At 31.7% G+C, this 24565-nt stretch overlaps 3 protein-coding genes across 3 annotated transcripts; 1 reads left to right on the plus strand and 2 right to left on the minus strand.

Annotated features, from left to right (window-relative positions):
- Window positions 1–934: 934 nt before the first annotated feature.
- Window positions 935–3814, minus strand: LOTGIDRAFT_117048 (hypothetical protein; the record flags this gene model as incomplete). The annotated part of the gene is made up of 6 exons (XM_009055724.1): window positions 935–1229; window positions 1860–1935; window positions 2186–2303; window positions 2578–2741; window positions 2951–3134; window positions 3668–3814. 6 exons carry the CDS (start codon window positions 3812–3814, stop codon window positions 935–937), a joined length of 984 nt encoding a protein of 327 aa, XP_009053972.1.
- A 2223-nt stretch (window positions 3815–6037) lies between these two features.
- Window positions 6038–14126, plus strand: LOTGIDRAFT_188747 (hypothetical protein; the record flags this gene model as incomplete). Its single annotated transcript, XM_009055725.1, has 17 exons — window positions 6038–6111; window positions 6700–6763; window positions 7019–7116; window positions 7444–7572; window positions 8668–8752; window positions 8864–8956; window positions 9374–9463; window positions 9893–10043; window positions 10309–10484; window positions 10947–11105; window positions 11420–11566; window positions 11761–11913; window positions 12157–12265; window positions 12510–12703; window positions 13065–13152; window positions 13450–13613; window positions 13842–14126. 17 exons carry the CDS (start codon window positions 6038–6040, stop codon window positions 13932–13934), a joined length of 2067 nt encoding a protein of 688 aa, XP_009053973.1. The 3' UTR covers window positions 13935–14126.
- A 1440-nt stretch (window positions 14127–15566) lies between these two features.
- Window positions 15567–21832, minus strand: LOTGIDRAFT_117114 (hypothetical protein; the record flags this gene model as incomplete). The annotated part of the gene is made up of 10 exons (XM_009055726.1): window positions 15567–15716; window positions 16098–16298; window positions 16821–16899; window positions 17330–17428; window positions 18014–18217; window positions 18771–18934; window positions 19287–19455; window positions 20028–20242; window positions 21362–21464; window positions 21747–21832. Coding segments are annotated over 10 exons (1470 nt in total), but the record flags the coding sequence as incomplete, so codon positions are not given.
- Window positions 21833–24565: the final 2733 nt, after the last annotated feature.

A 24565-nucleotide genomic window follows, 5' to 3' on the forward strand; every position in this document is an offset into this window, starting at 1 on the left:
CCAGGACAGCGACATTAGCCTGCTCTTTTTCGATTTCTATCTGTCGAGGGATCCTTAAAGTGCACAGCCTGTTGCACACGGGGCCTCGGACGACTAGACGCCTTTTCATCTCAGCCCCTCCTACCTGCATCACTGAAACCAGGTTGAAAAATCCGAAGGTATTATCTTGACCTACGCCGGGATTGAACCCTGGACCGCCAGATTAACGAGAAAACGAGCCACCACGGCTCCGACTAAGAAATTTGAGGTTGAAGATGAGGATTTATTATTATGACATTATAGACAAAGACGTGCCATAGTATTCAATTGTAACACCAGTTAGATGAAAAAAATGCTTCATAAAATCATGCACGTGTCAGTAATAGAAGTGGACGTCAGATTTTAATTTTTAATTATAGGAAATGCATGGAATCCAAAATATGCCTAAGACAAGCATTTCAACCTTCATCTATTCACACTGATACAACACAGATTTTGTGGTCTGTGCCAAAGAACATTACTAATAATGAGTAGTCAAAGGGGGATAACTTTAATTTATTATGGTCTGTAGGCATTCTGATAATACATTGGCATACCTACTACTTCAATATCATACGCTGAATCTTTTGAGCATCATTTAGGCAGCAATTGACTAAAATGCAATAATCAATCTTTATTCTGTAGCATTTAGTGTTAATTTGATGTTACAAGTCTATATTTACATGAAAGTTGAGATATCTATATATTTTACTCAAGTTATATTGACGTAGAGATAACACGTTTATCAAAACATGCAAATGCGGAGGTCACCTGTAACACACATTTCTGTAGACACACAAAATAAGGTAACTTAACTGCATAAATATAATTTATTACAATAACTATCCACTAAAACAATTAAATAATAACGTAGGATCAAAAAGTCCAAATGTTGAGAATCAACATGTGGAAAACATTACTTCTTCATTTTTCCCTGTTTCTTAAGATTTTGGTGATATTCATCAATCAAGGCCTCTAATGTTTGATTATTTGTATAATCTATAATATCTTCTAATAAACTGTCTAATTCAGCTCCGTCATTTAAAAACCCTTCAATATGTGATAAATTAACATGAATACGATGATCTGTAATTCTGTCCTGTTGAAAATTATAGGTACGAATTTTTTCTGATCTACCACTTGTTCCAACCTGTAATTTTCTTGCATTTGATACCTGTGATAACTGGGCTTCTAATTCTTTTTGATAAAGCCTAAAATAGAAAAAGGAAATAAGAAATTATAAATGCCAAAGAATTGTATGAAATAGTTATTAACCAATGATTTCAAAATGGTTTTAAACAAGCAAATCTATCTTCACAATGTCAAGCTTCAAATCTATTCTTATACCTTGACTTCGATAGTCACCTTTATTGTATCACAAAACACTGTAAATGCAACGATTTGGTAGGATTGTACATTACAAAATACAGCCAATTAGAGTATCGAACAGAAAGACTGTAAACAATAAGCCATAATGTGCACAGTTGAGAACTATGATTGGCTGTTTTAGCTGGCATACAATCCAACCAAATAACTGATACATGAAAGGACGCTATTTGTCAAGGTTGTAGTCAAAGTTGGTGAAGAGGAACATATCCATAAATGTATTCTTACAATTAAGTCAATAATCATACAATACATAAAAGAGTCTGGTAAACTGAGATGAAATAATGTGAATTGTCGACAATTACAACCAAAAATAGATAAAGCAGACTTCATGCACAAGGACAAAATTTGTGCAAAAATGAAGTCTATGTGATGTAGTTAATATCAAGAGGACTGTTATGACATTACAGACATGTTTACAATCAAACAATCATTGGAATCCATAAAAACTTTACCTTGATCTAAGATATTTTAGGGCTTTTGCTCTATTTTCTATTTGAGACCTGGATTCTTGACATTCAATTACCGTACCTGAAGATTGATCAATTAATAACATAAAAACATTTCAAACTAGTTTGAAACATTTGCCTCTATTTCAGCCATTTGCAATTAGTGAAATCATCAAACACTTAGTTTTAGTGGAGGATTTTTAATTGCAGGAACCACAGATGTCTAGTTGTTTAGTGGAATGGTGCAAACTGATCCTATCAGTGTCCATGATACACATAAAAAATTATATCTTAATAATACTTTTAATAATTTTCACTAACAGAAAACTTACCAGTTGGAAGATGTACCATTCTAACAGCGCTGTCTGTTTTATTTACACTTTGACCCCCAGAGCCTTGAGATTTGAATGTTTGAATTTTTAAATCTTTATCTTGTATTACTACATCAATCTGCCAATTATTACAAAAGGAATATCAGCATGGTGACCTACTTATTCAAATTGTAATTTCTGATTGATAAAATGGTAGTTTTGAAATTAAATAGTATTGTATGAATAGTGTCAAAAATATTTGAATATCATTATCATCCGAAATCTCATATACACATATTAATCATTTCATGCTTTGTAAAATTTTATTATCATTGAAGTCAATATCATTGTGGTGTTCACAGGGAAATTTGGACAGGATTAGTGTGAAGTAGTGTTATTCAGTATTGTTATACCTCTGATGGTTGAGGAAGAACAGCTACTGTCATGGTACTTGTGTGAATTCTACCAGATTTTTCTGTTTGTGGTACACGTTGAACTCTATGAACGCCGCCTTCATATTTCAAATACTTGAACACAAAATCACCATTGACCTCTATTTCAGCTTTTCGCAGACCCCCTACAACACACAAAATATTTTCTAGTCAGAATGGCACATTATATTCTTTAATCGGAGAGGTTTGTCATAAAACACTTAGTTTTAGTAGAATTGCTACAACCACAGACGTCTGATTGAAAATTGGAATGATGCAAATTGATACTGTCATTGTACCTGATACACAAAAAAAATTTAGAAAACCTCTTTACAATACCTTTAATAGCACTCACCTTCAACAGTTTTATCATATGTTAAAACTTCATGTGACCATCCTTTATATTGAATATATTTGATATACATATTAAAGATATCTCTAGTAAATAACATGGCTTCTGCACCTCCTACCCCACAACTTAATTCTAATATAATATCATTCTGATCAGTTTTAACTTCACCTACTATAAGCTTGACAACCTGAAATTATGTCATTGTGTCGAGTTAGTAAATGTGCACAACAATCAAATATTGAGTTAAATGAATTCAAACCAGTGCTATAAAAACCCGAGTACTAAAGAGAGCTGCAAACCTTAAAACCAGAAATCCAAATTACCATTCGTAGCAGCAAATAATTCATTCATATGAGGAATTAAATCAATGATATAGTCGAATGTAATTCATAATGAAAAGTGGTATCAGGTGTCTAAAAGAGTAAGCATACCCTGCCTGGCACCACACCTGCCATTGATGCTTAATATAATACACAAAATAAGAAGCTATGAATCCTAATACTTCAGAAACTGCTTTTCATCTTGCATCTTGAGCCATTGTTTAGGTAAGCACTTATCATTTGTTCTCTTTCCTTAAAAGTGGTTTTTCATCCCTATGTCTAAGTAGGAAAATTGCAAAAAATATGTGGTTGGGTTAGTATCTGTATTCTACACAGGGCTAAAGATCTTAAACTGTTTTGCACTCTGCTGAGCTTCCTTGATCTAAAGAAACATTTTTACCTTTTTTTGCAACTCTTCTATTTCTGCTTGACAATTTAAAATATCATCTTCTATCATCTGTTTAATTTCTTTATCATTTTGGCTACCTAAAATCAAATAAGAAGAAATTAAGAACGTGCATGAGAATGTAGACAATGACTTAAACATTTAAACAGTTGTCACAATTCTTGTTTTTTCTTTATTGCAGATAAATAAGACGTCAAATGTTAATTCTGAAAACGTGTCAGAATAGCTATAATTGTGCTCTAATGGCAATCAAGTTAAATGACTTTGAGCTTCTCTTTTGGTCACAGAACTTTAAGCTTGTTAATTGGTCATACAACCTCAAGCTTGTCCCATGATCACAGCATCTCAAGCTTTTTCCTGGTCACAGAACTTCAACCTTGTCACAGCACCATAATCATAATAAACTTTTCCTTCTGATTTTCATTACTCTCTTGGCAAAATAAGTTAAGTCATGAAATAATGCTATCTATAAAAATCTTTCTCCAAGGTAAAGATACAGACTAATGGTTGGGCCACTTACTTTCCATAGAAGACAGTTCCTTAAAATCACTGGCTCTTTCACATAAAATATTAGCCAGATTTACAATTCTGTGAAGCTCTTCTCGTTTACTAGAAAGTGATTTCCCATACCCAGCTTTGTGTTCTGCTGTTAAGTGATTTAAACCCTCCAATTCATCATTGAACCCCCTAAGATACTGTTCATATTCTGGATTGAAAATAGTTAAACGTTCAGCCAATGCTGTTGCATACAGTCTAGTAATGTTGATGCCTACTCGAGGTTTGAGTTTCTCTGATTTGGCAATTAGTGCTTTCTTCACAGAATAATACTGTTGATTCAATACACAATAACTTCTATGGTGGTAAGATAACACATGTCTGGATGCAATGGTGCTTTGGTTCTGCAATGTTTTAATAAGGCTCACAAAAAATTTCATTTTGATGACTCTTTTAACTCTTACATTTAAGTATCTGCAAAATACATCAGCATATTCTTATAATGACAAAAGAAATGAAAACACATACAATCATATATATATTATATAATGGGCAGCATTCATCATCTCTACAAGGCTTGTATAGTAGATTTGTCTTCAAATCAAAACAGAAATTCGAAGTTACAATATGATTTGACATTAGAAAATGGTTTGTTCGAAATAAAGGTCCATTTCAAAGGAAAAATCATCAAATCTTATTTCTTACTAAGGGCCAAGGTGGAAGAGAAAGATTGGAGGCAAATACAATTTAAGCCTAAAATCGGTGATTGATCTGTTTGCTGTTAAAAGTCATGCAAAATTAATGTTGTATGTATTTTAAAACCACTGAGTTTACAAAGTTTAGATTTTAGCCTAATATTTCACAGAAAAATGTCTGAGCAAAGCAAAAAGTTTTATGAATTTTTTTGTAACATTTTTCAAGATACTTGGAATATCAGCCTCACAATAGTACTGTTAGTCTTAGAATGTATTTGCGTTGATAAAAATATAATTTTTTTTAAGTTTACATTGAAAAGAAACACATTTTTACCCTGGACAATCCAACCGAAAATAGTAAACAAATTTTTAAGACATAATCATCAAAGACATTCTAAGACTTACAGTATTATTTGGAGCCTAATACATAGACATAGTTTGCGAAGTAATTACCAGTCAACTCGTCTACATGTCAACTCAACAATCAGCATCCGCTGGAAGCAAACGTTAACCTGTCATCTAGCACAAAACTAGTTTGACATTGAGAAGATGACATATTTTGGGAAACTATAGAGGGGTTATACTATTTTTTTACATTTTAGATCTTGTTTCATGGGCGCAGACATATTGGTTCCTTAAAATGTATATATTTCTCGTGATAAAAACGAAATATATTTCAAACTTAAAAATCTAACGCCTGTCTTTTTGCACAGTATAAAAATGTGATTTGTAAAAATAATTATATTAAATTTACTATAACCAAAAAATAAAGACAAACCTTCAAATAACCTTCATATGACTTTTGTTCGTTTTGATTTGTGTGCGAGTTTAAAAATTAAAAAACTAACAAACCAATCAATTCGACAGATAAAAAGGCTGCAATCTTAACTCAATGGTTTTCATAATTTTTTTGCAAAATAACTCCGATACGAAATATACATAATTCTATAAGTTTTCAGTTTTGGTGACTTTGTTGATTTAATTTACAATTTTTCTGATCAAATAGTTACACTGGTAATGTTTTTTGTAGACTTGCTTAAAAATTTGATGTTTATTTTATTTTTCTTTCCATAAAAAGTATGAAATCACAAATATGTACGGAAATACTATAGAATCCACAAAGTGTCTAATGAATTTGACCAGGTGCTCAATGTTATAGAATGGAGAGATAATCATGGCTGAACAAACCAAACCAGAAACTGTTATTATCCCCGCCGAGGAAGGGGAACAGTTAATTATACAACCCCTGTGAGTAATATGAATATTCCAGAATTGACATAATTCTCGTTGAGTTTGTTTTGAATTGTATTTCTCTGCTAAATGTTCATTTGGAGGTATCACAGAGACTCACAGTATCTCATTCAGCAGAAACATAATAAATCACAAAGCATATATTTACATGTCTAGTTGGTGGCTGCTGGTTGTTGATTTGTCATTATTTAACAGTTGTGTAACTTTCAAGATCGCTGACTGCAGTTGCTATGCACATCGGCGGAGCCAGGTTTACGTCTGAGGGGGGAAATATCTGAGTTGTCAGAATTTCTAATGTAGTTATGAGATTTTTGCCAGAAAACATGCTTTTAGGGTTGCAGGGGGTGCGGCTGCCCAGTCTGCCCCCCTTTGGCTCTGCCACTGGCTATGCATGTGGCTGTGGGCACAAATTTAATGTGCGAAGACTTCATAGACATGTTTGTGTTCATGTTTTTGTGAACAATTTGAGATCATTTAAAAATAAGGTTCTTTATTAAGGCTATTTTAAAGGTCTTTAGTTAAACTGTATAAAAGTTATTTGTCATGATATGCTTCATAAACATAAGCTTACATAATTTTTTTTAGGGGTGCTGGCCAGGAAGTAGGAAGATCATGTATTATGTTAAAATTCAAAGGCAAGAAAATCATGGTATGATTTTTTCCCTTTCATTCAACATCAGACTTTGAACTTTTTTGTTTTAGTTAGCATTCTATACATTTAGTATTTTACTTTTTTTATTTTAACAACCGGATCTATCAGCTTCTAGCACAATATTTAAATTTTGAAACTAAGAAATTTTTTTTAAAAAGATTCATTATCATGGCATTATTTGGTCATTTTTTCAGATTTCAAATTTAAAAGATGTTTATAACTTATTCTTTGCAACTTTGTTCTATTTTTCAGTTGGATTGTGGGATACATCCTGGTATGAATGGTTATGCCTCTTTACCATTTTTAGATTCAGTTGATGTTGAAGATATAGATCTGTTATTAGTCAGTCAGTAAGTCATCTTTTAGCTTGTACTGGTACTAGTATTGGTATTTTGTAACCAATGGTCATCTCTTCATCTGGCTCAATATAATGCAGGAGGGTTAACATAATGACCCTCTTAAGTCATTTCATTTCATATGGAACGGCAAAGTTGTAGATTTTTCATACTTTTGTACAAGTGGCAACACTTGTCGGTTATTGTAGCTTATACAGATGATCCATGTTTTTTATTCTGAAGGCACTTTTGGAAGCTAAAATTGACTTAGTTAAAACAAATCAAATGAATAACTGACAGATTTTCTATAAATGTGACATGATTTATTCATTCTTATTTCAGCTTTCATCTTGATCATTGTGGAGCACTGCCATTTTTCTTAGAGAAAACTAAGTTCAAAGGTCGATGTTTTATGACCCATGCCTCTAAAGCTATCTATAGATGGCTATTATCAGATTATGTTAAAGTTAGGTAAGTGACCAACATTTAACCTTTGAACTCAGTAATATTTCAGTAATATTTCAGTAATATATCAACTGATGATATGTTATTGTGTTAATATTTCAGTAATATATCAACTGATGATATGTTATTGTGTTAATATTTCAGTAATATATCAACTGATGATATGTTATTTTGTTAATATTTCAGTAATATATCAACTGATATGTTATTTTGTTAATATTTCAGTAATATATCAACTGATGATATGTTATTTTGTTCATATTTCAGTAATATATCAACTGATGATATGTTATTTTGTTAATATTTCAGTAATATATCAACTGATGATATGTTATTTTGTTAATATTTCAGTAATATATCAACTGATATGTTATTTTGTTAATATTTCAGTAATATATCAACTGATGATATGTTATTGTGTTAATATTTCAGTAATATATCAACTGATGATATGTTATTGTGTTAATATTTCAGTAATATATCAGCTGATGATATGTTATTTTGTTAATATTTCAGTAATATATCAACTGATATGTTATTTTGTTAATATTTCAGTAATATATCAACTGATGATATGTTATTTTGTTAATATTTCAGTAATATATCAACTGATGATATGTTATTTTGTTCATATTTCAGTAATATATCAACTGATGATATGTTATTTTGTTAATATTTCAGTAATATATCAACTGATGATATGTTATTTTGTTAATATTTCAGTAATATATCAACTGATGATATGTTATTTTGTTAATATTTCAGTAATATATCAACTGATGATATGTTATTTTGTTAATATTTCAGTAATATATCAACTGATGATATGTTATTTTGTTAATATTTCAGTAATATATCAACTGATGATATGTTATTTTGTTCATATTTCAGTAATATATCAACTGATGATATGTTATTTTGTTCATATTTCAGTAATATATCAACTGATGATATGTTATTTTGTTCATATTTCAGTAATATATCAACTGATGATATGTTATTTTGTTCATATTTCAGTAATATATCAACTGATGATATGTTATTTTGTTAATATTTCAGTAATATATCAACTGATGATATGTTATTTTGTTAATATTTCAGTAATATATCAACTGATGATATGTTATATACTGAGGCTGATTTAGTAAATTCAATGGATAAAATAGAAACTGTCAACTTTCATCAGGTAAAACCATTTTATATAGATTAAACAAAGTCATCATTATTGTCAACCTATTATACTATTCTATGATTTTGAAATCTTACCAGAATCTTAACTTGGTTTATCCTTCTGTAGGAAACTGAAATTAATGGAGTTAAGTTTTGGTGCTATACAGCTGGTCATGTATTAGGAGCAGCCATGTTTATGATTGAAATAGCTGGTGTCAAGGTAAACTATCCTTTGTTTCAGAAGACATTTTCCTTATTTTGGGGGATTGAGAGCTGTCACCTGGCGGACTTTCGACAGCACTGGCCAGGGAATAAGAATTTTTCTTGCCTTGAGGAGGATTCGAACCCACAGCACTTGAATGCCTGGCATGTGGCAATATCTAACTGGCTATAGGTTGGGCTAATCCACTGCCAAAAAATCATGGTCAAAATTGTAGCTAGTCATTTTGAAAATACCATCAGACATAACTGGCAAATACAGATAAATAAACAGTCCTGGAATATACTTTACATTTACAGAGAATCTGTCTCATGTCTGTTAAATTGTTTCAACCCAAAATAGAAGTCAGTACTTTGCTGGAAAGTCTCTCGATGACTTTGAAATGTTTATATTATTTGATTTTTATTTATATTTCAGATTTTGTATACTGGTGACTATTCTAGACAAGAAGACAGACATTTAATGGCTGCTGAATTACCTAATGTTAAACCAGATGTAGTTATTATTGTAAGTCTCTACTGTTATAGTATAAATAAGTACCAGCAGACGACTTTGTAGTAATTCAGTTATTTTCCAATCTGGATATTACTAAATTTGGTGAAGCTTATTTCTGCATGGGGTAATGTTAATCATGAATTGGACACTTTCATGTACATGCTGGTATGTTTTTATTGAATTGTAGATCAATTTGATGCCAGGTTTTTTGTCCTAAAAGTGCTACATAAAGCAGAGACTAACTATTTGGGGGTTACCCCATTCTATACATCTTCACAATGTCAAGCTATACGAACTTCGTCTTTTAGAGTTTGGGATACCTTGACTTTGACTTTGTGAGTATGCATTCTATTGGACCATTTAAGATTTACAGGAATCATTTGATTGTTGTTGCTTTGTTTCAATACTAAATTTGATCTCTTAAGACATATTTTCATACAGGAATCAACATATGGTGTACATATACATGAAAAACGTGAAGACCGAGAGAGTAGATTTACTGGTTTAGTACATGATATAGTCAATAGAGGTGGAAGATGTTTAATACCAGTATTTGCTTTAGGTAGAGCTCAGGAATTACTACTTATATTAGGTAAGTCAGACAGCTTTTGTATGATTTATAAAGATTACTTAATTCATGAGAACCCTCAAAATTATACGTAAAAGGTATATTTAAGAGGTTTTCTATGCTTTAAATGTTGATTCAATCATTCTAATTTTCTTAAATCTACGGTTCTGGCAATTCCGCTAAAACTAAGCTATCACTATCACAAGAGCCGTTCATAATATCAAGTGGCCTTTGTGATAACTAATTTACATCATATACATATATATATTATTATGTTATTATGTTTCAGATGAATATTGGAGTATCCATCCTGAATTACATGATATACCTATATATTATGCTTCATCATTAGCTAAGAAATGTATGAGTGTTTATCAGACATATATTAATGCTATGAATGATAGAATACGTAAACAAATCACAATGAGTAATCCCTTTGTATTTAAACATATTATTAATCTTAAGGTAAAACCCTAATTTTCTTGATTTTTGAATGATTTGACTGTTTTAAGAAACATCAAAACTTGAGTAATGCAATGAAAAATCAATTCTTGGACTCATTTTTTATCCAAAATGTGTTTGACTCCATGAAATGTAGCCATATTTTGTCCAGTTGTTTTGTGAAAAAAGCCTTCATACTACAGTCTATTCTCTTACTGACAAAATGAGTTAATTACATTGTTGTCCAAATGGGAAATATAACTCCTTTTAAAAATAACAAAGTAGCTCTTGGCATCTTTGGTCATTAATGTTTCTGTGAAAGATCACTAGATTAAGTGATTCACTTTAGCGAAGATAAAATGCAAAAGAGTGTGTGGTGTAGGTTCAGAAAAACCAACACAATGTCAACAATTGTCTTCTTGAATAATCTTAAAAAGGTAAAAATTGATAGTGTACAAGTGTTTTCAGAACATTTTTTCCTTGTAGAGTATGGATCAGTTTGAAGATATTGGTCCATCTGTTGTGTTAGCATCACCTGGTATGATGCAGAGTGGTTTATCTAGAGAGTTATTTGAAGCGTGGTGTACTAGTAAACATAACGGTTGTATTATAGCTGGTTATTGTGTTGAAGGAACGTTAGCAAAGGTATTTATTTTTCTGTTTCTGAGGCTTTGGTGGCTCAGTGCTTGGTCACTCACATGAAGGTCCCTACATAGGTGCAGATATGCGATTCAATTTTTAACCATGTTTCCCTTGAAGGTGATGCAAGTCGAAGTAGCTTACATGGAATAACAGTCTTTCTGATTGGACAATAAACCAAGGCTTCATGTGCTACTGACTGAACAGTACACTTCATTCAACTTCATTAGCCTAATGGGATTCACTTGAAACAGATTCTTCTACTTGAGGTGTAGGAAAAAGTTGTATAGTTTTCAATGTAATTGTAAATTTTATTACAGCATGTATTATCAGAACCAGATGAAATAGTAACAATGAATGGTCATAAATTACCAATGAGATGTTCTGTAGACTATATCTCATTCTCAGCTCATGCTGATTACCAACAAACCAGTGAATTTTTACGAGCTTTACAACCACCTCATGTAGTAAGTTGACACATATGCAATAGGCATTTTTGCTTCTCTGTTTTATCCTTTCAAACATCCAATGTATCTTTTGATCCATTTGTCCTACTCCAAGTCATCCAACCTATCTATTTTTAGGGCATTATGGTTAAGCTGTAATCGTTTCAGAAATTTGTTGGCGATTTCACAAATCATATTTTGTGTTTGTATTAAAGGTGTTAGTTCACGGTGAAGCTAATGAAATGAGTAGATTAAAGGCAGCGTTACAAAGAGAATATGAAGATAATGAAGATTATAAAATGGAAGTTCACAATCCTAGAAATACAGTCGGTGTTGAGTTACATTTCAGAGGAGAAAAAATGGCAAAGGTACTTACCTATTCTTTTGCAATTTTACATAAAAGTTAGTGTTATGAAATTTTGATAATTCCAAAGAATTATTAAATTTTTTTTATAATTTTTCGTGACTTCATGAAAAAGCCTCTGTAACTCCTGCCAGTTTTAGGAAAGACGTCTGATGCTCCTTAGCTCTTGCCAGTTTGGACCAGAAGATTGTCTGCTGTTTTACTTGTTGTTGACAGTTTTTAATAACATGTGATATTGTACTTTTAGGTAGTTGGTAATCTGGCTTCACAGAAACCTACTGATGGTCAACAGATCTCTGGTATCTTGGTTAAAAGAAATTTTAATTATCATGTTGTGGCACCTGAAGATTTACCTAGTAAGTTAAGACTGGGTTGATATGTTCCTCTTGGGAATACTTTAGTGGTTCACAGATGTTTGTGAAAAAGTTAACTATAAATAACTACTGTTTATTAGCTGAACGGCTTCCTCGTTTACATTGACCTTTGATGACCATAATATTACTTCATTTCATTTCATTAAACAACTTGGATGAGTACATTTAGGCAAGGCATGAGAGATTGTTGTTAATGCACAACATATCACTTTCCTTTCCATTTCAGATTATACAGATCTAGCAATGAGTACAGTGACACAAAGATTAAGTATAGCTTATACAGGAACTATACCATTATTACAGTTCTATCTAACACAGTTAGCGGGTGAAATGGAACATACTAAAGTCAAGGAAAAACCTGCTTTACGTGTCTTTAAGAGTGTTACTATTATATTCGAACCCCGAATGGTGGTAGTGGAGGTAAGAAAAATTTTGTGGTTTTATTTACAGAATAAATAAACCATTTTTACAAGGATAGCAACTTAGATACTTTGAAGATCCTTTCAATTAATCCTTGTCCTAAATCAAACAGCTTGGCATTGATCATTCCCAAATTACCAATCTTGGGTCGACTGGATTAATGTCATGTAAAGTTTCTGACTGTGCATCAGAACCTCCCTAAAAGATTTGCTGGACCATTTTCCATGTCTCCATTTTATTCCTTTATTTACCCTTTATTCCTTTCTTACCAATTGACTATAATGAATACTACACTTTATGTTTAACAATTACTGTTTAATGATATTTTTATCTTGCATAATTTTCTTTTCCATGTTTCCAGTGGATATCTAACCCAGTGACTGATATGTATGCTGATGCTGTAGTAACTGTAGTATTAAGAGCAGAACGAGATCCTATGCCTCAGAAAGGTAAGGTCAAATGAAAGAACTGTAGTATAAGTGACAAATCTGGTACCATTTGATTGATCCCTAGAATTGGAACATGCAGAACATGTTAAGAACTCACCAATCGAGTGCCACCAAGGTCTCCTATTCTAGATTAAACCATCATGGTCTTCTCAATATTTATGGATTTCAGGATTACCACATTACAAATATTCTTAACGAATGCTTAATTTTTTTTAAGAAGTGATACATATATCTGAAATTGAGCTTCATTAGCCAGTAATGCAAATTAACTCTTCAGGATAACTATTGATTTTTCAGCTGTACCTAGAGCTATCCGTGTTGATAAACATCACTTTCAAGAATGTATGTTAGATATGTTACAAGATATGTTTGGTCCAGAAGCCACTAGTAAATTAATACGAGGTGATAAAATGACTGTTACAGTAGATGAGAATACAGCTACTGTAGATTTAGATACACTGGTAAGTACCTAACTTTGAATCATCAGCCTGGTTTAAAATATTAGATATTCACAATTTCAAAAGATTGAGTGGAACTTTGATGGCTCATTAGATTAGACATGGGCTGGCTAACTTGAAGGTCTAGGGTTCAATCATACAACTTTTTGATTCTTTTGTAACTTCAACCTAATTCAGTCCAATTTTTACCAAAAATTATTTAAAAAAGAATTTTGTTTTTTATGTTTTTAGGAAGTAACAAGTGAAAATGAAACATTACAACAAATTGTTCATACTGCAGTGAATAGATTACATCAAGCTGTTACACCATTAAAATCATCCTAGCCACACCCAATCTTCATAACTTCATTATCATCTAAGAACTGAATAATAATACAGCATCATTTTCAACAGGCTATTTATTCAGGGCTTGTGATTTCCTGCTGGAGTTTGGAACATGTTGTGACAAATTCAGAGTGAAAGCAATGTGGCATGGAAAGAACAATGTATATATTCCAAGAAGCAAAATACTTAAATTTTCTTAATATCGAGAAGATCATGTTAGTGAAATATGTGACATGAATGTTTTTCATTATTCAAGATCAGTTGTTCAGATTGGAAGTGCTTTTATTAATAAATAATCATGTAAGGGAAATAGAGATCAGATGTGAACTGAAAGTCTCCTGTTTGTTAAATTTTTCTGAGGGACTATAAACTTCATTGTATCACTTTCTATAAATTCATCTCTTCAATTCCATTCAATCAATCAAAAGATATTGTTGAGTAATATTTTCTAATAAAATCTATGAAAATATATCATTGTATCTTTCAGCCATCTGTAGCTTTACCAGAATGAAAATTTTGCATTCAATTAGTCTACAATTGAATATAAAACTGCTCATACTGGTGATGTTCTTATTTGAAAACAAAGTTGCTAGTGGGTGTTTTTATAACTTGATTGGCAAGCTATCTTTAAATATACTCAGTTTTAGATTTCAATATTTACTGTTTTTTTATATCATGTACAATACAAATGACATTACAAAAAGATGAAAAATGAACATTCTCTCAATTGACAGATATTCATTCATTCATTTCATTTACTATCACAGTTGGTAATAAAATCATATTTGATATTATATTTAACCATAAGCTCTAACTCTAATTATGCTACATGCACCCAACATGCCTTTCAGTTTCAATGCTATTTACATTCTTTTCTTTAGCAAATGCAAATAAAACATAGTTAAAATAACACTTAATTTGCAATATAAATTAAACTTGGAAATACTTGAAATATATGAAATGCCCTTAAAAACTTGCGAAATTGTTTTGAAAATACTTACAAAAATTACAAATGTATTTGTTTTAAAGGTAAATAAAACACTTTGTTCTTTTTAAATTGCACTTTCTAATAAATTACACTTTAAGTACCAAATTCACATATAAAAAATGTCCCTTTTAAATGCCAAATAGTAGAATTAGAACACAATCGAAATGCAAATTAACTTGCGGACACTTTTACAGAAATACTGTTTCATCCATTAAACTACAATCATCATCAGGATTTCTTTCATCTAAAATTTGTGTTTGTTCAGGTCCAAAAATCTATACATTTTAACTCTCTCAATCTCAATGCTGCCAAATTTAGATGTCTTGCATTGCCATCTTCAAATAATTATGCTCTCACATGGCCATAATCAAATCTTAATGTTCTTTCATTGCTATATTCAAAACATAATGCTCTCACATTGCAATTATCAAAAACAGAATGTTCTCACATTGCCATAAACCTAATGCTCTCACAATGCCATAATTAAACCTTAATGCTCCCTAGCTCATTGCCATAATCAAAACATAATGCCCTCACATTGCAATAATCAAATCTTAATGTTCTCTCATAGCCATCAATGCCTTAACCCTCTTTTTGCCATCTCTGTAGCACTTTAAACTCATTTTATCCATTTCTTAACCCATTCATTGCCATCGGTATATTTTAAGTTGAGTATTTAGTAATACTGCTAGATGTTTAGTATTATTAATATTAATTGGTAACATGTCTAAAGGAACACCACCACATGGTAACTTCTGTAGTTGTTGACCAGTTAAACCATCCCACGTTTGAACCTACAATATCAAAACATATATACTGTTTTAATCATGACAATCTGGGGTAACTGTGATAGCATTATCAGCAAATAAGTCAAAGATTAAATAAGTCAAGGGAATGACTTGAAAACCTCTTTTGAAATTACTGTCATTGAACATGCAGCCTGTGCATCATCTTTTAATCTTGTTCACATTAAAATTATTAGCTGCATTTTAAGTAAAAGCATTTGCAATGAAAACCTTTTTTTTCAAAATGGCACAAGGAAGGGTCCGAACCACTGACTTCATCTTCGCGTGACAAGTAATTGTCATTGCCTGTCAAGGTGCAACAAAAATGTACACCATTTCACATATACTACAAATGAAGATCATAGAGGTATTAAAATATGGCGAACTTACAGTAGCAGTAGATTCATCATTACCATTATTACCAGCACCACATATTATCAATCTATTACTATCATCACCAGTATGAAATAATGTAGATCTTGATAGAGTAGCTTGAGCTTTACCAGCACGTAAACTGTGTAGTGTTGAACACGAACAGATATCATCTATAGACTGGGATTCACTCAGACGACTTGCTGTTAATCTACATAGCTACAATATAAATAATAATATATACTCATTTAATGTTCTGATCCCAGCAAATGAAAGGAAACAACACATTTTTACAAGAATAACAACAAAGGTTCACTCTTTACAGCTGGGTCAACTGGAATAATTAGCTGCCTTATTTAAGGTTAATTGTCTTTCACACACCGACCAAGATTAGAACCCATGATAACCATTTGTAAAGATTCCTGCTCTAACCAATTGTGCAGCTTGTTGTATAAACAATTATGTATAGCCATGTTCAAGCAAGATCTTTGGGTTTCATTGACATTCATGACTAATTCCACATGCATGATATCATCTAGTTAGTTTGGTGTCTAGGATTCGCAGAATATTATCCTTTGAAACTAAACCAGTACTTGCTTACAAAATGAGGGAAGATAGAGCATCCCTTTAACAGCAGCTGGATACCAGCCTTTTCTTTGATTGTGCCACAATGTAGATAAAAAGTGATGCTGAAAATTGCTATTTAAACGTATATCATGTTTGTGGATAAGAAATGTATACCTGATGTCTGGCATAGGGATATTTAGTTGAAGATCTGAAACTGGCTAATAGTTGACGAGATGATGAATCAAAACATAAACTTGTTAAACTTCCTGTAAATATAACAGATAAAATCATTCCTAGGCACATTCTCTCTGAAAATTCATCTCTTTTGATTTGCATAATTTTGACTAAGGCCGTCCCCTTGAAAATGTCAGGCATTTCCAGTAGGGGTCAAAAAAGGTCACGCAAGGGGCAGATTTAATCGTATTTTATCATGTCCATATGTATATCCATACAGTCAAGAAATTTTTTTTTGAATGATTGCAGTACATTATGTACTACAAATGTTTATTGATTTATCTTTGGTATTAAGCTAATGCTGTTTGCTTTGAAAATTTTCCCTCATAACACACTGCATGGCCTTGTACCAACATTAGCAGGAAAGTCAGATAAAATCTTATTAATGGTGAAACAACTGAGCAATAAAGAAACTGTAAATGGTTATTTTTGATATAATGAAAGACAACTCACCATCTAATGGTAATAAATGTAACTTAAGTTCACTTTCATTTTTTTTCTCATAAAAACTTGTCTGATCTAATTGGCCTACTAATAAACCTTCTTGTCTGAAATAGTATGTTGTATAGCAATAATAAACTTATGACTGTAAATAGAATAAAGAATGACTATATTATGATGTACCTGATGCAAAAATGATCATATTCAGTCTAGTAGTATTGTAATACCCCTTAACCTCATGCAAAGACAATCAAACTTAGTTTAGAAACTTATGGAAAATACCTTACAGAAACCTGGTATGTTATTCTAGAAAACTAATCAGATTACTGTATTTTTTCAAATTTGTAGTTCATCTTAGAAATATTTGAGACGAAGGAATCTAGTTGGAGCCAGCAAGGTCAGACAATGAAACTTTGATGGTTTACAAATTTCCATTGGTTTTTTCAACTGATTTACTAGCCCCGTATTTTCGAAACGAAATTAGCGCAAGGACGTCCCAGGGTCTTAATTTCTAACACTGTTTAAGGACGTCCTAGCATTAAGATCATTTCGAGAAGTCCAGGCCTGTAGATCTTTAGCTATTAATGATGTATTGAACTTAAATATTCTGTCTACACGTTGCTGATACATAATCCTCATCAGGAAACTCCAAGCTCACAATAGACAAACAAAAGAAAAACCAGTCCTCTTACTTAAAATTAGCATCATCATCTTTAGGGACATATTGTAATGATACTACAGGAGCTCTTTTAGCTTCTTTATTTATTTCCTGTACAGCTTCACTGGTATTTCTAGTATCATATTCTAATACAGTACCATTAGATAGTCCAGCATAGAAATATAGTTTATTACTAGTGTTCCATACACAACTCCATACTGGTAGACTAGACTCATATCTAGTTAATAAAAAACATAGCAGTCAAATCAACAGTTATCAAAATTAAAAAATTAAAGAGTTATTATATGTCCCACTTTTTTGCACCTGTTTGACAAACTCCATGTGAAAAATATCTAAACCATTAAAAAAAATAAACTTAAGACAGTTCACTTTAGAAAATTAATGGCATTTTACAACATGTTTTTTGCATCAAATTAGATTAATGAAGACAGGTAATGCCATACAGTAAGCTATGATGGAAAGTTTCCTAGGACAGTGAAATTAGCCTACTATTTTTCTATTTCAACAGTCAATGGATCATTAATGTGCACAGCCTGTAGCAAACAGGGTCATGTTTTATGTTCCTGTTCAAACCACAAAACACTTTTTTTTTATCAACCCAACTGACATCAGAATTTCCAAAGTGTCTGGTAGAAGGCTTTACCATGCCAAGGGACACCAACCACTGCAATCATTTGTTAAGTGCAGCTCAAATTAAATAAAGCTCTGGCATTTAGAAAATCCAAACTTAAAAATAAGTCAAACACTGAAAGCTAACATTATATACTTACGTTTGAACGACAGCATTACTCATAATACTGGTTATTTTAATAGTTTTATCCATACCACAACTGAGTAGCATACCATCATCATAGACTGGATGAAAACATATATCACGTATAACATTGGAATGTATAGGTACATACTGAAATGTCTTTAAATCCATCGTACTGATCTGAAAATAGGGGCTCAAATGAATCAGCAAATGCCACAGGAATTTAATTTCTCTTTTGAATTTCAGGGACCAGACTGTGGAAAGGAAACTGACACTGTACACACATGAGATCTGTAAAAGTCCCACAAAAGCACAAAATGCAAAGGCTAGCAAACTTGAATCCTATTAAAGGAACAATATGGCTGAGTACACTGAGTATGAAGATACTTAAAGTTAAGACTTTCAGATAAGGTAGCCTAAGGGACCGATTTATCTAGATTTTGGTCTATCGTTTTCATTAATTTGATCACCTAAATTTCCAAACCAACTTAAAAAATCTACCCCTCTAATAGCAAAACTGAATAAATATTACCTTCTTCACACCGAATCCTTTAAAGAGATGGCTGTTAGATGGTTGACTAACTAATAATGCTGCTAATGAGGAACTGTAGGCTAAGACACGACATTTCCCTTCTTGAGAGATATTGATAGTTTTATCTAGTTTGAACTGTCCAGTACAGACTGTCTGAGATGAGATTATACTAGTTGATGGTTGAGACATACTAAATGTTGAATTACTCGATTGAGACCTAGAAGATTAAAATAAAAAACTAGATCAATCCAATGTAACCACCAAAAGGATTTTTCATGATTTGTCTCAAGAAACTGTTAAATTTTTTAGATATTTTCAGTCAGTATTTCCCTCATTGCACACAGTTTATGATATATTATATGGAACAAAAACCAAGACTACAGTCTGCTGCAAGCCATGTACATTAATACTTTGGATAGTTGGCAGGGAGCAAGATAATGGGCAAAATTTCACTCATTGTGCACATTTCATGTTATTGTAGTTTAAGCACCTCATTGTGATTATGAAAAGAGATCACTCATGCAGTGTTCAATGAGGGAAATTTCGCCACGACAAGAGGATTAGACAATCATTCGTTCTTGAAAAGTCAGTAGCAAACAGGGTTTTTTGACAACTAGACCTCATTTCCTTAATGTTTGTTACCAGCATCACAATAGCGATAAACCAGGTTGATATATCCATGAGCACCATCTAAAACTTGCAGGCAAAAAAACCCAAACATTTAGCAACTGTCAGAGTTACCAAGGCTCACAATGATTTTGATAAAATTGACCACACCTTAATAATTCTATTTCTCTAAGTAAAATATCTTGTTCATTACGTAATACAGTACACTCTTCTATAGACTGTTGATATCGTAAACTTAATTGAGCCTTTTCTAATTCCATTTTCCTTTTACTTTCCCTTTCTTTAGCCAATTCTTCTAAAGCTCTGTCTCTTTCTGTCGTATCTAAAGCCTATAAAGTAACATCATTTTCAGTAAGCCTTAGCAATACAACATTTAGATGATCATTCTGTTAGTCTGTTTATTTCAGACAACTTGACTAATATTCCGCCTGCTTTCCTTTCATACTAACGTAGGACAAGTAGAATTTATTCTCATGTCTACATTTCAAGACAGGTTCGGAACATTTGTTCAAAAACGTGCGCTTAGGTTCTGCTTTAATATTTCTATATCGCTCTACAATTGACGTATTGAGCTCTATTTTAACAGTGTATTTCTATATCGCTCTACAGTTGATGTATTGAACACTATTTTAACAGTGTATTTCTATATCGCTCTACAGTTGATGTATTGAACACTATTTTAACAGTGTATTTCTATATCGCTCTACAGTTGATGTACTGAACACTATTTTAACAGTGTATTTCTATATCGCTCTACAGTTGATGTATTGAACACTATTTTAACAGTGTATTTCTATATCACTCTACAATTGATGTATTGAACACTATTTTAACAGTGTATTTCTATATCGCTCTACAGTTGATGTATTGAACACTATTTTAACAGTGAATTTCTATATCGCTCTACAATTGACGTATTGAACACTATTTTAACAGTGAATTTCTATATCGCTCTACAATTGACGTATTGAACACTATTTTAAGTGAGATTTTTTATTATTGTTTTGTTTTTTTTTTCAATATTTTCTCGAACATAATGAGCTTTTTGAAAATTGTGAAATCAAAGGCCTTATTTCTCATGTCATTTAATAAAATTTTGATTTGTATGAACATAAAATACTCCAATGTGTGCTAATGTACAAAACAAATAAGAAAAGTATTTCATCTGATTGGTTGATTGATCAGGCTACATTCCTATACATTAAATTTGTAATATTCAACAAAGGCCATCATTCTTATATTCTAGATCAGTTATTCAAATTTGTTAGAAAAATAAAATACTCATTTGTGAACTTATATACAAAACAAATAGGAAAAGTAGCTTCATCTGATTGGTTGATAGACAATTGATTGACCAATCAGATAAACAGCATGCAAAAATCTTAGGATGAAGGATTTGAGCGCCAATCGCGGTACTCAGTGGTAAAAAGTTTTGCTTTGGTACTTACTTTTATTGCTTTAGCATATAGCACTCTAATATCCATTCTTTTAGCTTTAGCATTACACTGAGGACATTTTCCATTTTGTCCTTTTAACCATTTTTGGATACAGCTGAAAAAAATAATACAAATTCTAGATAGGATACAGGGATTGTAAAGAGGTTTTCTAAATTCATCTGATTGAAAATTGGAATTTCAATTTAGTTTTTAATCAACTAAAACAAAAATGTATGCCTACGTCCCAAAAAGCCCAGTTTAAGATTCTTTTCAATGCTTCCAAATCCTCACAAAACTTATTACTTATAAAGGAATACTGAAGGCTTACATTACTCAACATATCTCTTCATATATTCAATAAAAAAACAGCGTTAAAATATAGTTTTGTTTTGCTTACCTTTGACCAAATAAATGACCACATTTTAAAGATACTATTCTATGAGAACCAGAGGTTGTCCATAATTCAAAACAAATAGGACAAGTCTGAAATATAATTTGTTTATAATATGAGTATTTTCATAAAAATACTGGTATAATAAGTGCCCATGTTGAAATTAATATAATTGCTTTACATAAAATATTTCAATATATCATTTTATAAGGTATTATTAGTTTTGATGTTAAATATTGTGATACCCACTTTAAAAAATATTGCTCAGCAAAATGATTTTATTTTCAAAATCCAATCGGGTTTTTTGGGAACCACATATGTCAAAAAGTGACATGGAGCAAATAGAAGTCATAAGCATTTCTTTAGATTCTTTCAAAGGAAAAACAAAATATATTATGTCTCACTGTCTAAAATTTAACAACAAAAATTCCTAAACAAACTTACATCTCCTTCTTCATCAGATTCTTCTTTATTTGGTGACTTCTTATTTTCTGGTGACATCAACTTACGTTTTTTGGGTGTTCGAAATTCATTTAGAGAGGTATTTTGATCCACCACAGCTTGTACTCTTTGTTGAAAAGGAGATCTTGCTGGACTAGAAGCTAATGGAACAGCTCTTGGTGGTGTTTGAACAATATTTCTTTGAATCACATTTTGTCCAGATATTACAGGCACTGAGAGTATTGGAGTTGTGGCACTTGTGATGGGAAATGTTCTAGCTGCACTAATGTTCGGCAAATTGGATGCACCAGATGAAGGTACACTGTCATTTATGTTTGAATGGTTAATGGAATTCGCTGAGGTTGTTTGAGCACTAGCAGATGCAGGTAAAGGTACAAAATGTTCCAATGTCTGTGAGTTTCTTAAAGGAACAACTAGAGGTAGGGCATTAGTTTCAGAGACAGATGACAGTGGAGTTGATGGATGGGGGGCATCTTGATTCAGAAGAATGGATAAAATAGCGTTATTTTCATGTAAGGACGGCAATGGTGGTCGAGCCATTCTTTCATTTGTTTCATCAGTTATTTCAATCTGCAAAAAATCATTCCAAATTTCTGATCAATTAACTGATTCTAAACCTGCTTTTTATTTCTGACTCTTCTCAATCAAACATCTGTGGGTTTTGCAATTACACTATTACTCTATGTTGCAAAGCCCCATAGATATTATTAGCAGGCATCAAATACTATTAAGCATTTCTATAATTACAGGAATTGAAATATTTGAAAATTTTTCAATTTAAAAAAAAAAAAAAAATGAAAAAGAGGTATATGGCTAAATTATATAATTCTGGATCTTGTACACATACTAATTCTACTGAATTACACAAGTCAGAACATTTCTCTACATAATTTCCTTACCTGATTATCATCATCTGAATCTGATTGACCATCAGAAAATAAAATATCACTTTCATCTGAATCAATTTCAATCAGATCATCATTTTCATCAACAACTATCTGAAAGTCAAATATATTGTATCAAGAAAAGTTTTCATTGATTTCATACCAAGCTGGTCAATATTTTCTTAAAAAAAATTGTACCATAAAAATCTAAACAAAAGACTTGCAACAAAAATCTTTTGCAAGAAAACCAAATGTTTTGATAAACTGGGCCATAAAATTCCTTTCCAAAGTTATAACATTCCCTTTTATGAAGCATAAAAAGGACTTGTTGAGACAGAACTCCAAAAAATACAAATTGACCCACACTCAACTATGAAAAGAATTAGTAACCCCACAAGATAATTTCAATATAAGGTTCTTTATTAATTATCAACCTTTCTTCTATAAGCTTACATTACATAATATTGTTGGATATTATTACATAAATTAACCAATAAGAAATAATGTAATGAATTATACATATCAATAAGCTTGCACTTGAAGAGGGGCTTTACTTAATATTGAATATTTCATAATTATGTTATCTTCAGTGACCTAAATAAATTTGCAATGTTTTTGTAGGTGATTTGGGTTTAAAAGTGAAACCGGTCTAACTCTGGAAAGCACTGTCAAAAGGCATCAGAATTTTTATTATCTTTGTCTTAAAATAGGGAGGTCCCAAACCCATGGCCCAGATTTGTTTTTCTCCAAGGTGATAGAGGCTGAAAAGCAATGCCTATTTGTCAGACCAGACTAACGGAAACACTGGATCAAAAATTTTCCCACCTCAGGGTATTGAAATGGAGATAAACAAAAATATTCTACTTACCACATTTTGATATGGATGTGGAAGAACCTGGCCTGTCAAATCAATTCTTTCACTTCCGCTCATTTTATCAGAGATCTACTAGGCTACCTTGAATACAAAAATTTTCATCAATATCCCAAGGATGTAACCTACTCACTGCTCACTGAAATATGCCTCTTAAAGACTATCTCAGTAAAAAAATTCTCCACTTTAAAAAAAGAAAATGGATTATAACTTTGGAACCATTACCAATAAAAACTGCAGTTAGCAACCTGTTAGTGTTACTGTAGCATCAGTAGCAACGCAGTAAGCACAGTAACGGTAGCGATAGAGTAGCATTGGTGAGATTGAATAATTGGTTTTTTTTGGGGGGAGAGGGGGGTTTGTCTGTGAAGCATTTAATGGAAAAAAGTCGATTTTTGTGAACTTTGCCCAGACAATGGGGTTATATAGGCCTGAATACCAAATCATATTTCAACCAAAAATGAAAAATGGCAAATTTGGCTAAAAAATAGAATTGACAATATAAAAAGATAATATGTGCTATAGTTTATGTTCTTGGACACAGTTTCATTCATTATACATTAAATTTCAATGTAAGTTTAAATATGGCACAAATTCTGAATTAAAAA

Source organism: Lottia gigantea (genome assembly GCF_000327385.1).
Source record: "Lottia gigantea unplaced genomic scaffold LOTGIsca_25, whole genome shotgun sequence".
NCBI classification, from domain to species: domain Eukaryota; kingdom Metazoa; phylum Mollusca; class Gastropoda; family Lottiidae; genus Lottia; species Lottia gigantea.